Here is a 27,148-nt window from a genome sequence, read left to right as displayed (position 1 = left end):
CCCTTGGTCCCACAGCATGGGAGATATAAGGCACAGTAGGATAGGCTGCCTGCAAACACCTCAGTGTCCTGGCAGCAGGGACAGTCACTCATGGCTTACTGATGCCAATCAGGCTTACAGATTTATCTGGTTGATTTAATAATGCTGTTGCTTGTACAATTTTTTCTGAAATGTGTCTTTTATCTTAATTTTTCTGTTACATATTTCAGTAGTGTGTAGTTTAAAGAAACCTTTTCTCATCATTTTTCTCAGAACCTTGTCTTGCTCTCCTGATGCCACTGTTAGGTCACCAATTTCTTTCTGAGAATGCATTTGTACCCATGAACAGCTCCCAGTTCAGAGTGGCTGACAAAAGGCCAGACTGGCACTGAACTGGAGCCTGCCTCTTCCAGAGAGCTGTTTTAGAACCATGCCCAGCTGGCACCAAGTCAGCTACGAATTTCTCTGCAAATTGCATTGAATAGGTGGAGGGGTTGGGCTGGAGCAAAAGGTTGCTAGGAGAGGATGGAGATGACAGCCTACACAGATGGGGTTTGAACAGAGCAACAGAATGCAAAAGGAGAAAGTATTTTAACAAGCTGCAAAAGGGGAAAAATCCATTTTTCTTCAGTTTCTACAGTAGTAGCTACCACATCAGAAAAAGGAGAGTCAAAATGGTCCGGCAGTTGTAAGTGGTGAGCCCTTGTGAAATCTGGGTTACCTCTCCCTGCTCATATTTGCTCCATGAGCACGGTCAGGTCACTGCAGCACTTTCACCTCTGCTCCATGGGAATAACACCTCTGCTCCCTACTGGGTGTTGGTTCCTGGGAGAGAGGACACGGAAGTACCCAGGGACAGAGGCAGGCAGGTATCTATACCAGAAATATATAAATGTACAGAGATTAACCCTCCCCGTGTCCTTGTAGTTAGTTGTTTCATATTTATCTCTAGCAGATTTTAGCTTCATGGTGCTTGAAAGCAAGGCTGTTAGCAGGAGTAAATGAACAGAGTCCCATTTTAAATTACCCTAGGATCCATGTTACTGCATTTTCAAGAAAGGTGTTTTATCATGTTACCTAAAATATAAAGTGGAACTCAGACTTGTGACCCGTTTTATCTGCATTGCCTTTCCAAGAAACATGAATACACATCATTGTATTCCTCAGCCTACTTGCTTGAGTTTAATGTCTGATATTTCAGATGAGGTGTTTAGCTCTGGTACATCATACCCTTGATTTTCATGCTCCAGAGACCTGAATAAATAAAAAGTCAATTTAAATAAGCTGAGTTTTGAACATAATCAATTTTGAAATATTGTTGTACACAGGTTTGTGTGCTGTATCCCACTCTCAGCTTTCAGCAGCAGCTCCTTCCAACGCATCCTCCCCAGCTCCTTTCCCACTGGCTGAGGGACAGCCTGCACTGCTGATCCTCCCTGTCCTGACTCACCAGGGCAGGAGAGGACTCGCTTCCCCCCGTGACTCAGACACTGACTTTCACAGAGCCTCTGAGTGACTGACCTCTATTCGACAAATGTGCCTGAAATGAGCCAAAAGCTACTGTAGGAACAAGCAAAATACATAGTAAGCACAGCCTGAAAAGCTTTATTTAGTGATGAAACCAGTCAAAAATGTCAGTGCATAAATTAAAACATATATTTAAAATCAACATTAAAATCTGTATTGAATTTGGGGTGGGTATTTTTGCACCAGTTCTTGTATGAAACTGATTTTGCTGTATCTAATTATAATTCCTTTTCCATAGCAGGCCCCTTTGGCTCAACCGGAATCCCCTACAGCTTCAGCTGGAGAAGACGTGCAGTCTCTGGCTGATTCAATGGACTCAGACCGAGATTCCATCTGTAGTAATTCCAATGGCAATAATGGCAAAAACGGTAAAGAAAAAGAAAAGGACAAACAAAGGAAGGATAAAGACAAAACCAGGACGGATTCAGTTGCCAATAAAATAGGAAGCCTCAGTAAAACCCTGGGAATTAAACTGAAAAAGAACATGGGTGGTCTTGGAGGTCTGGTGCATGGGAAGATGAGCAGAACCAATTCAGGGAATGGAAAAAATGGTGACACAGTAGAGAAAGTCAAAGAGAAGAAGTCCAAGTCTCGCAAAGGGAGCAAAGAGGAATCTGGACAGTCTGCAAGCACATCTCCGTCTGAAAAGACCACTCCATCTCCGACTGACAGAGCCAGCAGCTCCCCCACTGAAAAGGTGAACACTAAACCCTTCTCTGACAAGCAGTCTGACCCATGGAAGTACAGCACGGATGTGAAACTCAGCCTAAATATTTTGAGAGCTGCCATGCAGGGTGAACGAAAGTTTATTTTTGCTGGCCTTCTTTTGACCAGTCACAGGCATCAGTTCCACGAGGAGATGATCGGCTATTACCTGAGCAGTGCCCAGGAGCGCTTCAATGCAGAACAGGAACAGAAAAGAAAGGAAGCTGAGAAAAAGGCTGCACTGAATGGCTCCTCTAGTAGGAAACTGGAGCCAGAAGCATTTTCAAAAGAAAAATTAGAACCATCTCCTCAGGATAGGGCATCACCCGTCTTGCCTCAAAGCCATACAACTCAACTGGTTTTAAAATTTAAAGACCGCACTAGTCCCACTCCCGGGTCCTTTTCTTCCCCTAGTAACGGTGCCAAGAAAAGCGGCCCCATCCCGGTGTCTGCCCACTATAGCCATACCCCACCCGTTCAAAGGCAAAGTGTCATCCATTTGCATGATGTCAACTCCAAGCCATCGAGCTTCCAGGACGATACCTACAAGCCAGTGGTTGGCACCCTGAAAACCTGTGCCACCTACCCTCAGCAGAACAGATCCCTGTCCTCGCAGAGCTACAGCCCCGCGCGGCTGCCCGGGATGCGCACGGTGAACACGGTGGAGTCGCTGAGCTACGCCAGGCCTGCCGAACACAAGTCCCAGACCTACACAAACGGCTTCAACACCGGGGACATCAGAGACTGCTTAGAGTACGCTGATGAGGACGCTCCTCAGACCTGGCTGAACAATGATAAAAACCAAGGCAGAAGCACAGTTTGCCCAATATATTCCATCCAGCAGAACCGCTGTAAGAAGGAGAACTGTTCCTTCTATGGTCGTCCTGAGACTGAAAATTACTGTTCCTACTGCTACAAAGAGGAGTTAAAGCGCAGGGAGAGGGACAGCAAAGGACACAGGCATTGAGGATTCTTCCATGACTACTTAGTTTTACCATTTTCTTACTTACAAAGTAAACAGTGTTGGATTGCAGTAAAAGGAATCCTTAAAAAGAGAATAAAGGATTGATGAGTAAATAGTGTCTAGCTCTTCGCTTTTCCAAGGCAATGAGGAAATAATAGGATTAATTTATCATAAAAAAAATATTCTTTTCCATTTTGTCAGTGTCTTTTTTACATATACTGGTAAGCTGAAGGGTTGTTTACTCCTTTGTCAGTGCTGTGTATATGTTTGGTCAAAAATTTACTAATGGTGCCTGAATTTACACTGACATCACTCAGGTAGTAGAATGATTGGGGAAAGTCATACTAGTGAAGATGTGGTGGTGTAGTAGGGTAGCATCTGCCTTGCAGACATTTGAAATGATATAGCTATTATTGAGAGTATTTTTTCCTCAGTAAAACTTAAATTTTTCATAGCCTTTTTTTTCAGGAGGGTAGTGATTTTGCATACTGAACATTTTTAACATGGCAGCATATTGCATTGTTACTAATGTTTGTACTTATTTCAGTCTGAAATGGAATGTTTCTGGAAAAATGGGAGTGAAAGGTCTGAATTCATGAGGGCTGTAGCTCTCCCTAACTTTAAGTTCTTACCAATTATTTCTAAATTTTTATTTTAAAAAAAAAGTAGATTTGAGTCAGTTTTATTTGCACTGAGTTTTAAAACAGGTTTTATAAGAAAATTCGTAATGACTTCGTGTCCCCAAGCCCCTCACACAGTATAGTTTTGTGCACCTGAATTTCAGAGGTATTTTTGTTGCTGTTAAACTGCAGAGAAATATTAAAATAAAAATATTAAAAAATTATTAGATAGGAAAAATTTGATGACAAGCTAGGAAATTTAGGATCATTTTAGATCTGAGCTGCTTGCTAAAACAAATGTAATGCATCAGTTTATTCCCTTAGCTAGTGCACAAATCTAATAATTATTTACATATTCTTTCTCGACATTATTGAGTGGTAATTATTGCAAATGTAACTACTTGAGCCTTATCTTGAAGACTGTTGGCTCCACCTCTTTTCAAGTCTTCTACTAGAGTGAGTCATCTCCCCCCAGGAGGTTCCCAGATGGCTGTAAAATACCTCCAGCAGGAATGGCAGCTCCTAGCACAGATTTGCACAAGTCTGAGATCCAAATATTTACGTAAGTGTTTGCAATACTTTTGAAAATAAAACTTTGCTCACAGAAACATTTCTGCAAAGCAGACACCGCAGATACTGTTGAAGTAGATGGATGACATGAGGAAGTTTTCTGGGATACAGGACTGGGTTTGCACCCCTCCACCATCAGCTGGCAGAATGTAGTAACAGGAGCTCTTTGGTGGTGTTAGGCTTGTGAACACTGGCTCATTTTAAGAGCTAATTTTGCAGAACAGGTAAAGTACTGCCTTCAGGACTGCTGACTCTGCCACCTCAAGGTGCAGAACAGGAGTTCTGCCTTCCTCATTAAGGAATAACACTTTTCTGGCCCACACAGGAAAGATTCTTTGCCAAAGAGTCTTTGTTTCTGATTATTTTTCTGCTGCAGCCCAATTTTAATTTTTGACATGGGTGGCACCATTTCACTTGCATACAGTTAATCCTAATTAACCCTGAAACCAAGCCTAAAGTCGCCTGTGAAAAAAGATGCACAAGATTCTGCTGCCATGTCCTGGCTTTCAGAAGAAGCACATGAGCTTTTTCCAGTGTTCCAAATTGGTAGAACTGAGCGCATACTTAGAATTGACCATATTTTTCGGTTTTCTGCTGAAAGGGAGGTTTCAAAATAAGTCCCTTGGCCACTTCTTATAAAAAGTTAGGATCTTTGCCATGTTAGCTGTTCCATGAATCCAGACCTGTACTTTGTATTCCTTGCTGTATACTGAGCATACACTGAATCTTACTGAACTTGCATTCCTTCATAAAAGGGAAATACTGGTGTGTATTAAAGCTCCATGTGACTTCTGTCCTTAAGGTAGGCATCTTCCAAATCCCGTGTCTCCTGTTGCATACACTGGTAAACAGTGTCCTGTTTTGCTTTGCTGTTGTGATTATTACATTTGAGTTCTAATTGTCAAAGAAAACTGGGATTGCAAATTGTGCTAAAACAAGCCAGACCATGTTGAAAGACATTAAATATACTTGATTGTATTTGCTGCTGAAACTGAGAAAACTGGCGGGATAAAACTTCCAAGAAAAACAGAAATATTTAAGAATTCTTAGGGCATCAGAGTAGCAGTTGTGTGTGATACTCTGAGAATCGTTTCTGTGTAAAGTTGTGCTTAAGAAATATTACATTAACAACAAACCACACCAGCCCATATATTTAAGTTACATCCTTTCTGAATGAGGAAAAAAGCAGTACATATGTAAAAATAAGCAATTACCATGAGATTTTGTTGTTTCCCATTTTCATAGGATTTGTTTCTCAGCATTGCTTACTTTCAAATACGTGTTGTATGAAATACTGACAGAACACTTTTTAGTTGTGCCTATTTCCTTAAAATCTTTTTGTTGGGATATCTTTGAATAATTTTCTAATTGCTGTTTTCTTTTAGAGTTTTCTTCAAACATCCTATGATTCTGTTGTCCCTTGAAAGGAAGTTGCAGGCCTACAATGCAATTTGGCAGTTAAAATTTTCACCTCTTTTCCCAGTAGTTGTCCTTTTTTTCCGGATAAGTAATACTGGGGGGTGGGGAGGTTTCACCTTTCTATTTCTGGGCCATTTCTGGCAGTTGTGCCATAGCTGGCATTAAAGAGACCAAACATGCAGAAACTGTGTCCCCTCCTGAAGAAGTGTTGTTCCATTAAAAGAAGACTGTAGCTATAAAAGAAAATTTTCTACCTATTTTTTTAGAGAGAATTCCTCACTGCTCATGAGTTGCATTCACCAGCACTGAAAGAAATTGTGTCATTCCTTAGCTGTATGTTAGAGGTAATTACCCTCATATGTATTCTTCTGTTTACTACATGCTACCCTCTGAGTGCTCTTTTGGGTTATTTTTCCTGACAATTGCAAGTGTATGCAGTCCACAGGCCAGCTGGCCCTGTGCCTGACCTGCCCTCTCTACACCCTCCAGAGCTGAAGAGTTCCCACGTAGTCCCAGAAGTACAGAAATCAGCTTTGCACTGGGGGGACCCTACTCATTCCTTCTGTTAGCTCGAGTGGCTGCAATGCACACACACATTTTTGCATTTGTATGTGCTTTTTTCCCATCTCTCCTAGATAGTGATTCAACATTTATCACTGTAGTCCAGATTTCAGCAGTACAGAGTAAATACTGGGTAGGCTACACCTTCCCAGAATGGATCCAAAATCACCAGGAGATATTTAGGTTGGGGGAAAGTGGAATTCTTTTAAAGTGTGAATGTGCAATTTTTCTAATTTTAAAAAGGCTTGAACCTATTATGCTTTTTTTTCCCCTTTGTTCTAAACTCTGATGCAAAGGTCTGTTTGTAACAGAGAATGCCTGTGATACGTAATGGGTTTCAGTCATGCTTTATATTAAAGTTCCATTTAAAATGCTTTATAAAGAGTTACTAAACCACTGTTAGAGTTTACAAATATATTTTCAGAGGTAGGTATCAATTATAGCATATGGTGAACGAGCAGCTCGTTCAGAAGAAGGTTTTGTAGATTATCAAAAGTAACTTCAGATTTTGGATTTTAAAACAGTTGGTGAACTTTTTGTTCTATAAATGCAACAGCAATATTGTCCCAGCTTTCTTTAGCAATTAGCTGCTTCTTCCTAAGTCAAAGGTAACATTAGGAGCATCAGTAAAAGAAAGATGCTGTACTTGAAAAGTTTTGTGTTGCTTCTATCTTAAGAAGTCTAAGCAGGCCAAGTGGAGCCTTCAGTCGTCTTTGTGGAGCTGTGAGCTGAGGTGTGAGCAGTGGTGCCTGGCCCAGAAAGCGCTGGGGACACACTGCACAGGCCCTGTGTGACACCTGGCTGCAGTGTCCACTCCTTGCACAGAGGCACATTCAGGGTCAGCTACTTCTCGGGTGATGAATGTGTAGATAGCAAAAATGCACAGCACAGATCTGACAAAATACTGCCCTCCACCTCCCCGATTCTGAAACAGCTACACTGGTGCTCACCTTCACCAATGTGAATGGTCTCCCTGAGAGCAAGGAGACTGCTTATCTTCAGAACATTCAGCAAGTGTTAAGGAAAAGATTAAATGTTTTTGATCAAGGCCTGAGCCTTTGGCAGTGTCTGTTCTGCACAGGCTGCCTGACATTACTCTTTCAAGGAGAGAATCAATGAGAATTTTGCTTGAGGAGTAGAGGGAAGCCTTAGGCCTCTTTGGGCTACATTTGCTGTCCTCTGCAATGTGTGGACAGAATCCTATTAGTACTGGGGGCCTTAAATCAGGTGCTTCATTGACATTTAAAATATTGTAAACTGGGCACAAAAGTAAAGTACAAGCTAGTGAAGGGGGTAAGGTCTTCATAACACTGTGAGTGTTTTGCACAGGTGGAAACCCATATGTTAATAGAAACCATGATAATCTCAGATAAACATAGGTACAGAGAAGCAAAATAACTGATGCTGATTGTAGATGGCTTTTCATCTTAGTGTATTTTAAGTCTCTGTCAGTGTATGTGAAGAGTATTTGTTTTAGAGAATGGCAGCTTACGTGGAGGATCACCAAACTATAGCATAGAAATGAAATTATTTCAGTAACAGACACTAATATCTATTTTAATTTGCACATGGATTTCCAGTGTATATGACTAAAATATTATATTGTTAAAAATGAGAGAAAAACAACACAAAGGTGTTTGTAAGTATGTTCTATTTGTAGACTTAAGGCTGTATTATGTTGGAATTTTACAAGCCAAGTTTAAATTGTAATATAGAAATTATTTTTATATTATTTTCAAAATATGCTACAGAGCAATATTTTGCGCCTTTATTATAAACAGGGTCATCATTTTAAGTAGGTTACTTTCAGAAATGCTGGTAGAAATTAACCATGAAAAGAAAGCTTTGTAAATGTACTTGTTGTTTCTAACTGCTCTGTCTGTTGTGCACATCTGTATCTAATGTGAGTTGAATATACAATTTTTTTTTAAATTGAAGAGCTTTAAATTTTTCTTTAGATATTTTGGTACAACACTGTTCCTCTCTATTTAATTCTTCTCTTCCAGTCCTTGCCAATAGCCACTTTTATAAGCAGCTTCTGAATAAACATTCATCTGGAAAATTTCCTTACCAAATGAAACATTTCTGCACAGATATTAATTGACTTGGGACATTCTTAATATACACCCTGAACCCACTGGAGTAGGATTGGTTTGCTTTTTTTTAAAAAAAAAAAAAAAAGAGAATCTGTTATTTATTATTCATTCAGAATGAAAATCGAGAATGAATAACCCATGCAATCAATTAGCATCTAGGGGAAAAATGTCACTCTAGATCATAGAAATGTCATCCCTAATTGCTAGATACATCCTCTTTAATATGTATCAAATATGCATTGGCTTCTTGCAGATTGAAGTGTTCAGATTTTATTTCTTCATAGTTCTTTGTACTGTACATATCAATTACTGATGAACTGTGAAAAAAAAAGGCATCACAAACTAATGCATATGTTAAATTAGAAGTCTGTGTATTTTTTTAAATTCCCTGACTTTTGTGGTGTAGTTTGTTGGGATTTGTTTGTTTGTTTAAGAATTACTATTAAGGTATGTACTGCAACCAAAATTTTCAAATCTGGATGCCTAATGATCGTGCATCTGGGCTTCTCCTGATCAATAGGCTGGTTTTAAGGTGTACTGAGCATCAATTTCTGCTAGAAGAAAATCTCCCTCTTCAGAAAATCAAGTGAGTGTTATTCTAATGCATATTCAGGTCTTTATTAACACTCTACACTTCAGTTAATGGAATTTATATTTTATCTTTAGTGATTTTCCATGTGTGAACAAATAATTGGGCTTATTCATAAAGTTATTGTTTGAGTATGGAGAGACTTGCCTCATACCAAAACACCATATAATTGTTTAACTGTTGCATTCTTAATGGGGCTCTTGTATTCCCCTGTTGGGGTGGAGAAATAAGACCTTATTTTTTCCTTGGGTATCATGATCCTGTTATTTTGTCTGGTTGGGTTTTTCCTCCCAAGTGAATATGCTGTTCTGATTGCTGGTTTCTCTCCCATTACCTGAATGCCTGTACTGTACCAAGAGAATTGAAATGGCTGATGCACATTTGCACTGTGGAACAGGCCATGTGGGTAAAAGCCACCGTGTTCCAAACAGCCTTAAAATTATGACTCTCTGGGGACTGAGAGTCACTTAACTGGATGCAGCCTCTGTCCTACTTCCTCATTTAACCATGACTGTAGGACACTCAAGCCTGCTGTAGTCTGTGTGTCTCTAGACATATTCATCTAAATACCCTGTAATCTTAACAGAAAATTTTCTTTTAAAAATTTTGACTCTGATAAGTGTTAGTGTCACTGTCAGGAAACCTTAGTCAAAAGAGAAGATTGAGTAAAGAGAAATAATCGTAGCTAGTGGAGTAACCAGGGCGCCAAAATACTAAAAAGAGGGAAAATAATTAACATGTATCAAAACCTATTTCCTGTCAAGACTGTAAGTTTGGAAAATTTTCCTGTGTTCTGGGAAAACAGAGAAATGTTTTTGCCATTCATCTCTGCATCTAATGTAGCCTCTTACTTTGTTGCAGAATAAGGGAATAAGGGAGAAAAGGAACTTCTCTTCCCTTCTTAAAGCAAATTCTATTGGCAGAATCATCTGAGATTGCAAAAATATGATCCAGTGTTGGAGCTAAACAGTGCCTAGCTCCCATGTGCATTGTGTACTTCATTTTGCCCCTTCCAAACACAATTTCTTTAGAAAGAGAAGGAGGGGGAAGTTTAAAGATTAAGCTTGTATGTTAATTATCCAGTTCTTCCTTTTTTTCACATGTGGAATCTATGTAAACATGAACATGGAATTACACTGGAGTTGCACTTCCCCTGCTGAAAGGTAAAAGCCACCTTTAAAGGTAAATACCATGTAATTGCTTTGCCACAGAGTAAAATTAGAACCCCTTGGGACAGAAGCCTGACAGCATGTCAGGAGCCTGAGAGCCATGGCCACCATAGCTGAAACAGCAGCTCTTGGTCATTCTTGCTTTTACTACAGATGCAGTTCATTCTGGCCCCTGGTGTCTGTACAGTATCTTTGTAGTAAAGATGAAGTGGAATGCTGCCTTGTTGCCATTTGCTTCCAGGTTTGAGTAACGAAAAGCCTCTTCCCCATGCTTTTGGTTAAAATATGCAGGAGATGCAGCAGCAGAATGTGGCATCTCAGGCTCAGAGAATGCCCATCTCCTTTAAATGGCCTTTGCAATCAGGTATGAATTGAAATACAGCCATGTGGGTGTGACAGAGGCACTCTCATCTCAACTTTGCAAATTGTGTGCACTTTTAATACTAACAAAAATTAGGCAATGGTTTTATTGTTTATTTTCTTAAGATCTTGAGTACTGTAAATACAGTCTTCATATAATGCACAGTGTGTGTACAGTACAGAAATGCTTTTCCCTCGGAGCCGCTCGGAGAGCTTTGCATGCACATGGTGCCCAACTCTGCCCACTCACCATAACCAAGGAGAACAAACAGGATTTAGGCCTAGACTAAATAATGGATGAAATTAGCCACATAGACCTAAACAGCTGCGAGTTCCCAACCCTGGTGTTGTAGGCCAGCTTTGTATAAAACTCCATCCCAATGATTGAGATTAGGTTTGTGCTCCTTCCTGGGGAGGAGTAATTACTTCTGTGTCTTTTTCAAGCCCATTGCTCTTAGTCTCTAACTCCTGTGTTTGTAAAGTGCCAGATTAGCATGATTCAGCTAGGAAGCAGTTTTTAAAATCTGCATAGAGCTCTTGTTTTCTTTTTGGAATGCATCTTGAGTTTTACTTTGCATTCAATTTTAAGACATAAAATATTGTTAGGAACTTTTCACAATGCCTTGAAGTTGTCTCTTGGGCTGAAAGACTTTGTTCTCCTTGGGAGGCCTTGTTCTTCCTCATTGATTCTTGTGACTAACATTTTTGTATGGAAAAAGCTGAATGAACCATTGAAAGTATCACTGCTGTTTACATGAATTCTGCCATTTGGTACACTTCGTGTTGTTAAAACCCAATGCCTCTCAGACATGGGCAAAGCTTGAAGGACAGTCTGAAGTATTGTATACAAAAGGTATATGTAGTTAATTCATCATAACTCTACTGTTGCTATTGTACAATATGCCCCCCCAAATTGTTTGTACATCTTCTTTCCTATTGTTAACTTTTTTTTGTCTTCTACTTTCTTAAACAAATTCTACAACTCTGTCCTTAAAGACTGTGATAGATTTTCCAGTAAAGATTTGGCTTTCTCAGTTCAGGTTGCATATAGGAGTGGCTTGTCCCCCCAAAACAAGAACTAAAGTAACACAGATATCACACCCTTGGCTTAGAGAAGTTTATTTACTCATTAACTGAGTCGCTGTTCAATTATAACCAAAGCTAATTATATAAAGTTTAAAATATCAAGACTGGTAATGTGACTCTATCTAATAACCTGGTAAACTCAGCATTTTTAACCCATAGAAATGTACAATAAATGTATTTGTACTTGAAGTCTGTATTTCAAAGAAAGAAAGTAGTTGGCTCTCACTGGGGCTTAAGAAAATGTTAATAAGGAATAAGTAAGTCTCATTGATTTTGGTTGGCTGAGAATTCAACTTCTTCGTAGTCTTACCACCATTTCTCAGTCTGAGTTTCTTGTTGCCTTCTGTAAGTTTATACACTTTTAGTAAATATTGATTTAGGCTTTCAATAAACTATGTAATAGAAACTACAGAAATATATTTAAAGCTGAAATTATTTTTCAGGTTTCTTGTTTGACCATTTTCATGCAAAAAGGAATGAATTTATCTTTTCCCATTTCCCCTCCCTATTCATAATTTCAAAACACAATTGGTTGCAGTCACTTTTGTCTGCAAAAGAAAACAGTTGATCATTTCTAAGCTGACTGCCATATTGTTTAAATCCACTGTTTAAAAGAAACAGGAGCATTAATTAACATTAAAGAATAACGAACATTTCTTCTTGTGAAAAGTGTGAGTTCTTGAGAGCCTTTTCTACATGCAGTTTTCATTCAAATTCAACTTAAATGTCATTTTTAATCAGATCCATACTTTGACAAAGATATGTAAGAGCTGTTTTTAGCAGTTGGATTGTTACTTTGTAAAGTATTAAAGCACTAAACCAATTTTTGCAATAGGTAGTAAAACTTGCTTTTGTTTTGAAAAACTTCCAGTTATAATTGTCGCACTTTTTATAGCAGAACTGTATTTAATTTCTTTCTTTTATGAAAGATTACTCAAAGTAACTGATAGCTCTGTAATCTGTGTGAATTGGCTTCTCCATTATTTGAATCTGAGAGAAGCTACAATGCCTATTCAATAAAATTAACTTATTTCTAAAGTACCTGTTTGCTTGAATTCTTGTTTGTGCTTTCTGTGTGCTCTCTCAGGGTGATGCTGGACAGACCCTGAAGCCCAGGGAAGAAGCAGGGACAAAGATAAGGGGCTGCTGCAAACCTGGGGGAGGGGGCAGTTGGCTCAGCACAACCTTATGTGCTGCTGCCATAAAGTGCATTTAAATAACAAATTTAATCCCTTCCCCAAAACTCCACCTAACTTGGTGAAGTTTGGGGAAACTTGCTGAAATCAAGCTGTTTGTAACTGTTACCTCAGAGGAAACAAAACAAAACAAGCAGCCTAACATTGCTATAAACCTCAGATCAAGAGCAAGTACAAGTCCTGTGGGAAAGATTTAGTTTCTCTTACCTGTTGTAGAGGCTGATTCTCCCTTGTCTAATTTCAGTGTACATCAGAAATGGTGACAATGGAATTGCACCACTGAAAAGCATCTGAATCACAGTTACCCAGAGCAGGGACACACTGGAAATGGAGAGGGCATTGCAGGGGCTGCCCCTTGAGGGCAGTAATTGCAGGGAAAAGGCCAGGGATAGCTTGAGTGAAGAACTTAGAGGGGCAAAAGGATCCTGAAATGGAAGTAGAAGCTGTGGCTGACATGCCAGCCATGTGCCTCCTAGGAGGGATGATGAAGGCCTCTTCAAGGAGAAGGACTTAGAGGGCTACAGTGGGACCTGATAATAATGGTTTACAGGACTGCTAAAAAGCTAATCAAAACTCAGCACTAAGAAGTGCTGTGAATCTAAGACAAAATAAAAAAAGAACAAAAATATTATTATCATTCCTGTAACCATAGTATTTGCCCAAATGTTTAGCTATTTGCAGCGTAGGAGAAATCTGTTTGCTGAAGCAAAGGCCAAGGCAGTCACCTGAGCTCCCTGAGCTGGAGAAATTCCTAAAGGATTCCTGCCCTCCCTCTGCTGTGCCCCATGTGATGCTTGCAAAATACTGTATTTCTGCACAGAAAAATGTTAAGTCAGTGTGTTCGCTCAAGAAGGTCACAGAATGGTCTGAACAGAAAAGCCATATGTCTCAGTGCTGTCCGGAACAATGCTGAATTTACTTTCTTCATTCTACAGGACTTCAGGATGCCTGCAAAGGCTGAAAACTGTGGGAGTGACTGGAATGAAAGGATGGCAGACCCAAGCATCCACACCTCTTCCAAAAGATTCAACAGCCTGTAAGTCATGGTATGGTCAAGTTTCTTTGAAATGCAACATTAGAACCCAGACCTCATCTGCCAATTATGATAAAAACCTTAGAGGAAGGAGGTGGAGCAAATGGCAATGGCTAGTGAAGGACCCAGCTATTAATACATTTTAATTAGTAAGTCAAAAAACAAACTGACATATAACTTGTTCTGATAATTTTCCTTCTGGATGCTAGCTGGGTTTGAATACAGTACCCAAACACTTTCTAGAAGGCTGGTTAATGTGTTACCAAGTGTGTTATAAATTTGCCATTTGAACTAAAGAGTTTGTGGGGTTGAGAGTGGGACACATCCAAGAAGGAAGATGGCTTTTAGACAGGGCTGTGCTTATAGGCAACACTGATTCTCCTACAGCATCCAGATCTTTTCTGTGGAGCAGAATGTGGCTAAGGAGGAAAACACCCATGTTCATGTCAGCTCTGTGTCCGTGTCCCTGTGTGGTATCCACAGATGTGGATGGCAGTGGCTGCTGTTTGGTCATTGTCACCTGAGAGCTGGATGAACTCACCAAGCTCATTTCCCAGGTAGCAGTTCAGTCTGATGGCCTGTGAGGTGTTTGATGTGCCTCTGCCTTAGCTCTGCACAGTCATGACAGGCTGTGTATCTTTATACCTGATACAACCTGTACTGCAGCCAGTCTGCTTTGCCTTTGGCTTCTGTTCTTCACACAGTGACTCTTCTTTTTGAGGAAATTGTCAGAGCACTCAGGAGCACATTAGCTATAGCGTAAACATCTCATGAATCTGGGCTTCTAAGGTTTGTGGACAATACTGCTGTCATATTTTATTATCAAAAATAATTGAAAACAAATACAGATATAAATGCAGCAGCATTGCATTTACTGTATAGTGCTTACTAAAATGCAGGTAGCACCAAGTAGCTGAAATGCTCATTACCCTGTCACATGTGCAAGCCTTTTTAAAACTAGAAATATTGTTCATTAGTAGAGATACTCTGTAGCATGTCCTCATTCTTTCAATTGTTCGATCTATTCATGGAAGATGACATTTACTCTCCCCGAGCTCAAAAATAAATAGATCCTCATCCAGCATGTTTGCAAAGAGGTTTTGTGTAACCAGAGACATGAGGGCAAGTGTTTATCAGGCAGGAAAGGTATGATTAGGAATAGTACTGAATAAAAATTCCCAGGGATTTTTCCTAGCAATAGCCCTTCCTAGATCACAGTTGTGCTTGCAGGAAAGGCAGCTCTAAGTTAAAGATAATTTTTGTGTCATATGTCCCAAAGCAAGTCTTTTTAGAGGCACCTCAAAGGAAGGTACAGCTTTAGATCCTGACTGCTGCCCCCGACATGTTCCAGTTGTGTCAGATGTCTCACACAAATGTTCCCTGTGCTGTCAGGAATTTACAAGCTGGGCTCAGTCCAGACTGAGGTGACCCCTACAGTATATGTAACACTGAATGTAAATTGCCACTGGATAGTAGAGAGCCAGTGTTTTCCCTTGGAGCAGGGCAAGGATGCCAACCATCCCTGTGTGTGTTGATTGCAAGGTGCTGTGCAGAAGAGGCTGAGTAGGCAAGCAAGGAGGCCCTGCTCTGAAGCAGCTGCTGTTTGGAGTGCAGTGGGATGTGAGCACACCAACAGAAGATGACCTAGGAAAAGCTTTTTATTCTACGGTAATGAGAACACTGGTAGAAGCCTAAGTTGTAAGGCTGAGGGATATAAAAACCATTGATATCAGTAAAATAAAAGAATTTTAAAAGCATTGCACGCATTTTCTGTCACATTTCAGCTTCTGTATCCAATAGGGTGGGGGCTTTTTTCAAAGAATCTCCTATCTCAGTTCATAAAGCCACTTTTCTGGCCCTGTATTTCAGGCAGATTATTTGAAGGACCTGGTGAGGGTGCTACATAGCTTGGCTGTGATTTTTGTCTCACTGTGTAACTTCATGCACAGGCCTGGGCATGTTCTCAGGTCCCAGCTGGCCTCTCCCAAAGCCTGATCACAACATCGAGAGAAATGGGAGCCTGAGCACAGCTCAGACCTAGCTAAAAACACAGCCACAGCACAGCTGCGATTTAAAGCTGGCCATTCAGCTGTGTCTTTACTCCTATTTAATAGTAGTTAAGTGGTGAAGTGCTGTCTCCTTGAAAAGCTTCCCCTCTCTTAGCAAACACCACGAACATTCAATTTTTACAGTGACTTGTAGCATATTTTTACTCCTGAAATTCAACCCTTCGGTTTTAGATCTCCTTAATCATAGTGATTTTGTGGAGAATAACAAATTTTCCATTCCTAGACTTAAAACTTGACTTTTTTCCTTATTTCCTTCAGCATTAATTATCCCTCCTAAAAATAGACAGGTGGGGTCCAAAAATATCCAGAGCCTTAATGGAAGGTTTCTTGCAGGGAAGCCAACAGCCAGACCTGATTTATTCACCCAGTCTTGTTGTTTGTGCAGACCCACCCTGCACCAGGTTCCTGTTTCCAGGCTTGCCTCTTGTTTGCTCACTCGGTTAATCAGTACAGCTGCCTGCGAGGGCACGTTAAGGGGAAACAATCCCTTACCCAGTCTTTTGGGAAGGTTGCAAAAGCTGGGGAGTGCGTGGCTGCTTTCAAACCCTCAGCTCCTGAGAGCAACTCCTCTCATGCAGGGAGGAAAGTGCACTAGGTCATTCCTTTTGAAGGATCTGCCAAGCTTCTGTGCCTGGGAGCACGGGTATCTCCCTTGGCTGGCCCTGTGAGCTGGCAGCAGAGGAGGGACTGGCATTCCTGCACAAAACTTTCTTCTTTCTTCTTCCTGTCAAGTCATCGTGTTCCTCCCAGCAGGCTGCAAACACAGCTTGTACAGCAACCCCAGACAGGGAAAGCTTGGGATTTGTTTTACAACTTCCAAAGTCAACAAAAAGCTTGGGAGTTAAACCAAACCTGCAAGGCCTTGCAACTTCATGGATAATTTCGAAGTGTTTGACTTGGTTCTCAAACTCGGCTCTGAGGAGTGGTGATTCTGTGTTCTGGTGTAGGAAGTCTTGATACAGCCTGGGTTTGGGGCTAGCCACTTGTGGGTGTGCCCATCTCATTACTCCCCTCTGGGCAGATTGTAGCTGTGATGTTGATTCTTAGACATATGTGAGCTTCCAAGTGTGGCATTTCCAGAGTCCCAAACTGACATTTTTTTTGCAAAGGGTGGGGCATGAGGCTTGAGAAAAAAAAATGTAGGGTCTTTGAAGTGCAAGGCTTTGAAGTTTAAAAAAAACTAGCAAATTCCTGTTGCAGCTCACTGTCTTCGGAAAATCTGGAAGCTAAGACTTTTGACTAAAGAGCCTGGATAACATTTAAAAGTAACAGACTGGGGAAGTGTGGCTTTCATGTTTTAACTGTTCATGCAGTGGTGGAGAAGGTGAGCTTGATTCAAAGAGTGTGTACCAAACACTGTCAGTCTCCGCCTTCCTTCTCTTCCGCTCTGAGGCTTTGAGTGCATTCAGATCACTGACAAAATGTGTGTGTGGTGGAAGGGGGAGGGAGGAATTTCTCTCTTCCCGTTGCTATTGTGTTTTGTTATGTTTTGTGTCTGTTCAATTTGTCTCCAGGATCAGAGAAGTGACTCAGAAAGTTATTTTCACAACAAGAGAGCATGGGAAAACACAAACATTAGTCTCTTAAAGACACACAGCTCTGTTTATCACACACTGACATGCCTCACCTTCTGTTTGCTGGAATTGCTACCACATGAGCTACCTTCCTCTAGAACCCTGTTTGGATTTTGCACCTTAGGCCTTTCCTTTTGTCTCTAGAAAATTACATCAAACTTCCCTACCCTATACTCCTTATTTTTCTATACTTATCTTCCCCCTCTTTAACTTACCTTTCCCATTTATTGCACCTCTCATCTGTTCCTCACATGGTCTCATCTCATCTCCCTTTTCATGCTGCCACATACATGAAAGTCCCTAACCAGCACCATCTCTCTTGTCCTTCAGCTGGGCCTTTTTCCTCAATGGTGTCCTCATATTCCCCAACTTGGCATACCACACGTTCCCTCTGGGAGATGTCCCAGTCCTACCTGGTATGCCTTGGGGACAGCACTTGGGTTAGCTCTGAACAAGCCAGCCTGGGCACTATGAACCTTTGGGACCCTTTGGATTATTCCCTGTAAGTCCTAGTGCTGCAGGCCCAGACCTGCTGTGCTGTGCTCAGCCAGGCACAATCATCCAGTGACGCAGAAGAAATATCAGCTCATTAGAAACCTGGCAGCAAGAGCATCCTGGAGCCTTCCTTAGTCCAGCCCCTGGTGCCAACCCCTCTTTTTTGATTGAATATTTGTTTCAGCCAAGTGGGAACCAAATATTAAATCTAACTCCTGCCAGTGCCAACCAGGTAGGCCAGGCTGAGCCTTTATTTACAATTATGATGAAGTAGCAATTATACTTGGGCTGTTTTCTCTCAGTGAGGTGGAGCTATTACTAAGCTCAGTGGTTTGGTTTTGTTAGCAGACCTTTGGAGCCTGCTCTTGCCTATAACCCCCCTCAGGTTTCCTCGTGTCTCTTTTCTTCTCTTGTTTCTTTGATGACTTGTTTAACATAATCTTGTTCTCCAAGTTGCCCAAAGCACAAATCTCCCCCAAAGCTTATGTTCAGTCATGCTTCTCTCTTCCCCCCTTGCTGCTCACATATCTGGGCATCCAGACTGCATCCCTTTTCTGCTGCATGCATTGAGATATCTATTAAGATAATTCCTCCCTTTCTCTTTATCCTCTTAGCTGTGCCAGCAATGCACTGTAGCTGGCTAAAAACATGTGCTTGCCTGCTTCAACTATTGCTTGACTTAGCTCCCTCCTCTGCTGCTCTTGGAAAACATGCTGCAGTTTCTGCTCTTCTTGGGAGGTGCTGCCTTGCTTGCTTGCTCTGAAATTCTGTAGGAAGCCCCATGTGTATTCTGGTGCTGTACAAGCCTTTCTAGTCAGCTGCTACACTTGTCTGATTGTCCTCACCTCATTTCTATTTCAGTCTTCATCTTCTCTCACATTTCTATCTCTTTCTATTGACTGTGTATTTATATTTATGTCACTTTAATCTCTTGCAGTCAGCTGGCAAAGCATGCAATGGGTGTGGTTCCTTGAAAAGCCAGCACAATGAATCTTAAGGTGGATTACTTTGAAGCCAGAAATGATACACAGGTAAATGGAGATACGAAAATCCCACCCTAATTCTAGCATTATTCTTGCTTCTCTTCTGAATTGCTGGACTACTGCCAAGTCTATGAACATTTCATGACAAATGCTGAGTCACAGGCAAGACAGAAACCTTTGCATTTAGGAACTGGAGAGGAGAAGCAGGAGAGAATGTGTTAACATACACATTTCAGAGTGTGGGTGCCTGGGTGGGAAGGCACGTTACATTACTGTATCAAGGCAGCAACTCCGTACTTAAACTGAAAAGGGATGTTCCTTTGGAAATAATTGTTTCCCTTTTCATCCTTCTAGCAAGTTTAGAAAACAATCTTTGACTGCTCTCCTGTTAGTAAAACACAAGGTGGATGTTTCATTGTAGGAAGACTTCCAGAATGCTACTCTTTAGAGGCTATTATAACAAACAGTGCCTAAAAGTGTTGTGTAACCTGTATTTTCAAGAAACTTCAGATTCATTCCTTCACATCTGCCAATGCCTTATGTTTTTGAGAAAGTGGCACAAATTTGTGTTTCAATTTTCTCATCTTTAAAATTAGGACAGAACATTTCAGGATGCTGTGAGATTACACTGCTACTGTTTTGACATGGTATTGCCACTTGCAGAGATGACACCAGAAATTTGCCAAGAACTGGGCTTTGAAAGAAAGGACAGCTGACTCTCTGAAACTTTATGTCACACATATTAATCCCATAACCATCTTGTAAAGAAAAATGCAATATATACCACCTTTGAGAAAGGAATTTCACTATGTAACAACAAAATACCAGATAAAGCACAGAAGAATACAAAACGAACATCACAAAAACTCTCTCTCAATGGTTAAAAGAAATACAATTTTAAACAATAGCACTGGGTGAAATTTAAATAAAGACACCAAACAAGATATCAAGTCTCAAATGAACAGCAGAAATATTAACGATGCTTTTTAGGTGATAAATAGAGAAGGAAATTAAGAGAAAACCAGTATTTCATAGTTATAAGTTTTATTTTGGAAAATGTAAACCTCACTAACCATGCATACAAGTTAAGACAATATTTTACAGTTCTTAATTTTCTTCCTTTTTCCATTTTTTCCTTTTATAGTTGTTGCATAGGACATTATCACAATATATAATCTATGCAATGCAAAATACATAAAAAGTTACAGCAGAGCAAGAATAGATGAACATATAACTGTACAACTGTAATACTTCAATGTAGTGATTTAAAGAGTTGAAAAGTGAGCCACGGAAGCTTTCATGTGCTGCTGATAAACCTGTACAAGTGAGGATGACACTGGCAGCTTTACAGTTCACCAAAGCTGGAAGTTTAGCTGTGAACACATGCACACTCCCTGGCACACGCGTCCTTTGTCCCCCACTCAGTGCTGGAAAAGCACATGTGCATGCACACACATGTCCCCCAAATGGACAATATACACAAGTAAATGCACCTGTAACCAGAGATGAAACTCAACCACAAATCTCCCACAGGTTCTAAAGTTCCAAATGCAATGGCATTTGGATCTAGGAATTTGGTTCAGGTCCAGCACTAGTTATAATGAAATGGATACCTATTTTTGCTCTGTAGACATCCCTTCATTATTCAGCGTGTAGTACAGACACACTGCTGTGTATTTATGTATACACACATACACTATACAATATACACATATATATGTATTTTTATATATATATGTGCATATGCTTATATAAATCCATATATATAAATATATATATTTATAAAAACCTATACCAATGGATGGGCTTTTGCATTCTATATTCTGGCTTATGGGATAAACAGGTATAATTTGGATATTTTCTTCTGCCTAAGGCTATAGCTCATATCCCCGAGAGTTACAAACACAGATGTTCATCATACCATTCACTGACATAGACTAGATGTTAGCACCCAATGCACAAACAGATGGTCTGATAGAGTAAAAGAGCACCTGAAAGTTAGTTTGTAGGCATGACCTGATGAACTAGTAAATCTAATGGCAATAAAAAGGCAAAAACAACACTGCACTTCATAAAGTAAAATTCTGTAACTCACAACAAAGCAGTGGAGAAAAGCAGTTGTGAAACTGGTATGCTCCTCACACAGCCTTTAATGCCTGGCTGCATGAGACAAGGAGAGTGCTGAACGTCTGGGCACAGGGTAATGAGGTTTAAAGGTATACAGAGGCTCTCGTAGCTACAACTTATGGCAAGGGTTAATGCAGTAAAGAGGGTGGGATACATACAGGAATTAGGTGTTACCACCGAACAGAGGCTTCTGATGACTTGTCATAAATATATACCTTTGCAGTTATGTAAACAGATACTATGCATGTATTATAAAAGCAAGGAACAATTAATTTGCAGATACAAAAAATTCTGACAAAATCTAGCTGCCAGGAATTTACCAGGACTGCTTTCTAACAAGCAGGATGAAAACTGAATTCATGTTGCCATTAGGCCTTTGCACAGGATGAGGTTAATGGAAGGGGTGTATAAGTTTCTAAGAGCATTTTTAGTTTCAGCTGAGCAGTGGTAGCAAGGTGATGATTTTCACTTGCACCCATTTCCTATAGCAAGGCAGTTCAGCTCAACACTTAGAGAGGAAGTAGGAATCATGGCTGGAGAAAAACAAACTTTCAGGGCTTTCTTAATAATAATAATAAAGCTGTTGCTATAGTCTGAAATGAAAAAAAAAAAAAAAAAATCATGGTTGTATTTTGTAAGAACACCTCAACAGATTGCATGGGGATAGAAGGAAGCAGGAGAGATGCACACTCCTCCAGATGGAGAAACCTGCACCTTGCCAGAGCAGTATTTCCTGAGTGTGACATGTTTGTTGCTGTGCCAGGAGGCTGTTTTAGATTACACTGCTGGGTGAAACAACAGAAGGGTAAAAATCTGAGGTTAGTTTGGATAAGCACACAGATTTCAAAACATAATTTGAGCTGTTCTGACTTCTTATATCGGCAAAATTCAGGAGGAACCATCATGAGAATGGAGTCTAATGACCTCGCTGATAATTAGACATTTCTAGCAGATGCCAGAAAACCCCAAACACTCTTTTTTCATATGAAAATATTAAGAGAAGTTCTTGCTCACATTCAGTTTTGGAAAATACTAGTGGTTTGGAGTCTATAATTTTATCCTAAACCTATAATGTATTGAACTTTTAATGGAGATATTTGAAACTCTAGCTGGGATTTTAAAACGCAGTAACTTGACTGTCAGCCTAATACATGCTGAGGTATTTACAGCTAAGATGTAAAAACAAAAAACTTTTAATGACCAATTTCAGAGAATTTCCTGAAAGTGTTATGTTGGCTATATACAGTCCCATGGTGTTCTCATTAAATGAACTGACTGAACTGAAAATTTGACTTTGAACCAATTTATTTTTTCCTGCTTAAACTTTGAGAATTACTAGTAATATCTATGAAGAATACAAGTAAAATGTTAGCTCACTGTTTGAGTTAAAGATTACATAGTTCTGTGTCCCTCAGAATACGTTGTCCTATAATCTCAGTACTAATAAAACCTGGTGCAAATACTCCTTCTCCAGGCTAGTACAACAACTTGTTTGCAATGTATAAACTGAGTCATGCTTAATTGTTAAGTCCTAAATAAATGGACTGGAGTGGTTCCTCCTTTCCTGAAGATTAAATGATGCTCTTGTTGGAAAAGGTGGTTTTACAACAAAATGAATTTGGAACATGTAGCCTAAAATGTTTGCCAATACTTAGTGTTCCTTTTGATTTTGGTTGTTCCCCCTTTCCTCCATATATGTCTCTTAAGGTATAATGACAATGAGAAAAGTGTTTGACTTGTTTTGAAGTATGTGCACAAGACACAGCTGACCTGTAGAATTCCTTGAGCTAGATATCTGAAATGCCTCTCTACTAACTACAGCAAAAGAGCACTTTTAGCAGTCCCAGAAATGATTGGAATGTGAATTCCTGTCACCTGAATTCTATCAAGTTGTTAAAATTGTGTATCTCAGTAGATGAGATTTAAAAAAAAAAAAAAAAAAAAGAGAAGAGGAAATCTGTTGAGGCCAACAGATCTGGTTTTCCCCTAACTACAGAGGTTGGGCAACTCATCACATTAACTCTATTTATCATCTTGCAAAAAACCCTTCCAATGTTCTTTTATTTTCTGTGAAATGAAACAGTAGAATTGTGCCTCGCACAACTTTCAATTCAAAGGGGGAAATTAACAGAGGTGAAATCTGAAGCAAATGAACAGGAAAAAAATACTGAAACATCTGCACTTGTTTAGATTTACAGTTGTATAGTTGTATAAATACTTGGAGTATTTCTCTATACAACTAATATAATGTGTAGTATTAGGAATAATGTATATTATAGAAGTACCTATGAAACTACTTGGAAATCTATATTAGCTTCTCACAGTTAACATACAGTACAATAAAACCTTGCAAAATTGGATCAATGCAAAGCAGCAAGTAAGATACAGGTTCACTGGGAATCTGGAGGCATTCACTTAATATCAAATGACAGGTCTGGCACAGAGAGTTTCTTTTCACATGCTACACTTAACTGCATTTATACCCTACAGTAAAAACAGCAAACATCCCAAAATTCCAGAATCAAAAGGACCTGAATTTATAATATGCACCATCAATCCCATACAAATCAAGGAAAGTGTATTTGCTGCCAGTGAGTTTTTCAGTACATCACAATGCTCCTGGTTTTTTACTGTATTTTCTACCATATAAAACATAAAAATCTACCTCTTTGTGCTCTATCTAGTGTTAAATATTTGAAAGTTACTGAAAACTAGCCAATATTCCCTTTCTGTTATTAAGCAGTTATTCAGAAATAAGAGCACCTTGCTTTATGCTGGTATGTGTATTTTTGAGAAACTTGAAGTAGTGCTGAGCTATAATGTAATTTTATTTTGAACTTAAAAATGCATATTTTATTTTTCCAGTCAGAAATACCTTATGATTTTCACTTCCTTTTATCCACAACCACAATTCTGATGCAACAGAATACAGAAACTATGTCTTAGCCAATTTTTCTTTCTAAGATACAGCTCTTCAGCAGGTAAGTACCTTGATAACAGTTTTGGTGGGCATTGGTTCAGTAATGCTATTTCCATAGTTCATTAAAAAAAAACCAACAAGAAAATAAAGGAGGAAGATATAAAGGAAATTGTTCAAGTCAGTGTGGTTTGATCTGAATATTCTGTTGGTCCCATACTGAACAGGCAGTGCAGACAACTTAACAACTTGGAGAGAGTGACAACAGAATGTCTCCAAGATTCCAGGCCACCTTGCAACAAAATGTTACCCAGTGTAAATTTGTTTCTTTGTGATTTAGGTTACTTATTTAAGGCATCTTGTGGAAAATTTTTTCTCAGAATATTATCTAGCGTCAAACAAACCAACAAACAAGTTTATCAACCTCACAGAGATTTTTGCAGTAGGAAGTTGGTTTTGGAGCATCTTCAGCATGAAGTGAGAAGACAGCTTGCTACCGTAAGCACAGGGCAGCTTGAAGAAAGACAAGACTCCTGTTTGGACACTCCCCAACATAGGTGTATAATCAGGAAAATAAACAATGGAAGAGTCCAGTACTACATTCCAGTATTGGGTTGGTTTCTGTATTGTTTGCTTGCTTTTTATTTTTTCCCCAGTGTGTGAAAGAACCTAACAAAAAGCTTCTGAGTGCAATTATATTTACAGACTAAGGCCGTGGTTAGGGTGTGTCTTCATTGTAATTATTGTGTAACATAAATATCCATCCCTGAGAAAGGAGAAGTGGGACACAAATCCAACACAGTTGATTTTTAAGTGTAGGTATGCTCATATTGTGCAATCCGGTTTTACAAACTACTTCGACACCTGAGGTGAATTAATTAAGCGGATTTTTTTCCTTTTTTTTTTAGATATTTTTCATTTTCTTAAAAAGAATAATGAAGAGGATCCAAAAATGTTTGCAAAATATATGAAATATTGAGACAGCAGGAGTCACTAAGTGTAACATGTAAGTCTGTCTGTCCATGAGGTTAGAATAGCCACTTGTGTGGTTGGGTAAAGAAAATCTGACTAAAAATTGCAGTGGGAGGCAGCTATTTACTGATTTTTAAAAAAGAGAGGGTGGGAACGGAAGGAGGGGAAGCAACAGAGTTTTTAAATGTGTGCAACACAAACAAAACTCCACGTTAGGCATTAGAGGCAAAGTGCTGACATCCAGTGCAGGTAGTCTATGGGGAGCTAGCGGGGCTGATCGTGGGGCTCGAGGCGTCCGAGCGGCTGTAGTCACTGACAGAGCCTGTCCGGGAGCTGCTGCCGCTCCTCCTCTTGAGCATGCTGGGGTGGAAGTTGGCGTGGCGCCGGGCGTGCTTGGTCAGGTGGTCGCTGCGCATGAAGCGTTTCTCACACAGGGGGCAGCTGAACTTCTTCTCTCCGGTGTGAGTGCGGTAGTGCCGGGCCAGCTCATCCGAGCGAGCAAACTTCTTATTACAGCCCTGCCAGTTGCATTCGAAAGGCCGCTCACCTGCAGGGAGCAAACACGGCACGGTTAGAAGGGAGAGCAGCGTCTTCCATGGGCTATTCTTTTGTGTGCAGAAGATAGAACTAAAAGGTTGGAAGCCGGGTGGATGCCACTTGGCACTAACTGGATGGAGAAGGTGTGTTACCCTCTGCCAGAGAGGAGGCTGCTGTAGTATTCCATTAAAAAATATTGTCAGTCAAACTAGTCATATATCTTATTTGATAACTGGGTCTTCAGGGATGCTGGGCTCCTGATCCTTTCATGGATATCACATCTTTTATTTCTTGTGGTCTGTTGAACTTTGTGACTTAATAATATCTGTACTGAGTTTTATAGTGTATTCACTTATTCCTCCAAGCTCTCCCTATGTGTCTCACTCAGTGCTGAAGTTCAGAAGGTGCGATGAAGTCTTCCTCTTCAGCTATTTAAAAAGTTATGGTAAAAATGCAAAACAGCAATTTTGAGGCACTGGATGTGAGGCTCTCTCACCTTGTATTCTCCACAGCTGAGCCTGTGTTTACTGCACTTGCTACAAACTACTACAGTTTCTCTTGTTCACTGCCTTAGGTCTCATTCTGAAGTGAGGCAGGGAGCGCTGTATTCCAGCTGGGGACAGGTGTCACCTTGAAGGTACCAGCCTTTTTTGAATAGCTAACATAAACCCCACGAGCTGTGACACTTAAGCTTGGATCCATGAGCAGTGAGCTCACAGAAACAGTGATCTGGTGACCTGGTGCAGTTCTGAACAGATCTCAGACATGGAACAGATGTCTGGTGCTGTCCTAGGGCTGTGCTAGAGGTCTGCACTTGGGCACTGTGGTAGATGTGCAGCCTGGGAAGCTGTGCACAGGCTGCAAACAGAAGTAGCGTTGTTGGGTAGATGGGTATCTGGAATATATTCCCAGCTTCATCACTGACGTGCTGCATAGCTTGGGCACCTCATATTATCTGCTCCCATCCTTGGTTTCTCCATTTGATAAAAATGAAAACGTTAAATCATGACATTCGCTGTCTACTACTTCTGCATATTGGTTTAGTTCTTACTGTCACTGAGTCTGAACATCACATATTCTCTGATTTTTATTAATTGAGAACATCTTACTCTTTTGTGAATACATAGACTTAGCATTTTTTTTAGTTGTAATTTTAATAACTTCCTACTTGCACTAATCCTAATGTTTCTAATTCTGAATAACCTGTTCAAGAGGCCCAGAGAGCTATATAAATTCAGGGCCAAAATAAGAAATGAAAGTTCCCTCCACAGTACACTTAATAGGAAATACAGAAATAAATTAGCCTCCTGGAGAAATTCGATGCACCTTAATTAAAACTGTCTGAGAGCAAAATTGACCCCAGCAAGTCTTCAATCTAAGCAGCCAATAATCTGCTTTAAATTCACAGATTTGGCAATAACATTTATCTTCAGAATCTGCTTAGGAAGCTCCTGCTCAGAAAAATAGTTGTATAGGTTCCTTTTCTCTCTGTTCACGTGTTTCAATGAACAGACAAGCAAGTCTTTTTTAAGTAGGATTTTGTTCAAGAATCTGGAGAAAGCAAGTGTCCCTGATGTTTCCTTGATTATTTAGGAGAAAA

At 40.0% G+C, this 27,148-nt stretch overlaps 2 protein-coding genes and 1 long non-coding RNA gene across 21 annotated transcripts in view; 2 read left to right on the top strand and 1 right to left on the bottom strand.

Moving 5' to 3' along the window:
• OTUD7A (OTU deubiquitinase 7A) overlaps window positions 1-12,683 on the top strand; it is a 148,119-nt gene extending 135,436 nt beyond the window's left edge. For 17 of the 18 annotated variants that reach the window (XM_069025261.1, XM_069025262.1, XM_069025270.1 and 14 more), the window contains one exon: window positions 1,745-12,683. In XM_069025261.1, the coding sequence (XP_068881362.1) occupies window positions 1,745-3,178 (1,434 nt within the window). In that variant the 3' untranslated portion in view covers window positions 3,179-12,683. The remainder of the gene's footprint in view (window positions 1-1,744) is intronic. The other variant, XM_069025274.1, reaches the window with a different exon arrangement.
• A 922-nt stretch (window positions 12,684-13,605) lies between these two features.
• LOC138116580 (uncharacterized) lies at window positions 13,606-15,631 on the top strand. 2 transcript variants are annotated; one of them, XR_011154214.1, is made up of 3 exons: window positions 13,606-13,694; window positions 13,777-13,877; window positions 15,417-15,631. It is a non-coding gene; the product is annotated as an uncharacterized lncRNA (long non-coding RNA). The 2 variants fall into 2 exon arrangements; XR_011154215.1 differs by having other exon boundaries at window positions 13,777-13,887.
• A 4,112-nt stretch (window positions 15,632-19,743) lies between these two features.
• The window catches only part of KLF13 (KLF transcription factor 13), a 36,325-nt gene continuing 28,920 nt past the window's right edge, over window positions 19,744-27,148 (bottom strand). Inside the window, exon 2 of the mRNA XM_069026035.1 lies at window positions 19,744-25,558. Within this exon, the coding sequence (XP_068882136.1) occupies window positions 25,266-25,558 (293 nt within the window). The 3' untranslated portion in view covers window positions 19,744-25,265. The remainder of the gene's footprint in view (window positions 25,559-27,148) is intronic.

The sequence above is a fragment of the Aphelocoma coerulescens genome, chromosome 10 (genome assembly GCF_041296385.1).
Source record: "Aphelocoma coerulescens isolate FSJ_1873_10779 chromosome 10, UR_Acoe_1.0, whole genome shotgun sequence".
NCBI classification, from domain to species: Eukaryota; Metazoa; Chordata; class Aves; order Passeriformes; family Corvidae; genus Aphelocoma; species Aphelocoma coerulescens.
Note: the sequence above shows the minus strand (reverse complement) of the source record. Positions and strands in the feature narration are given on the sequence as shown.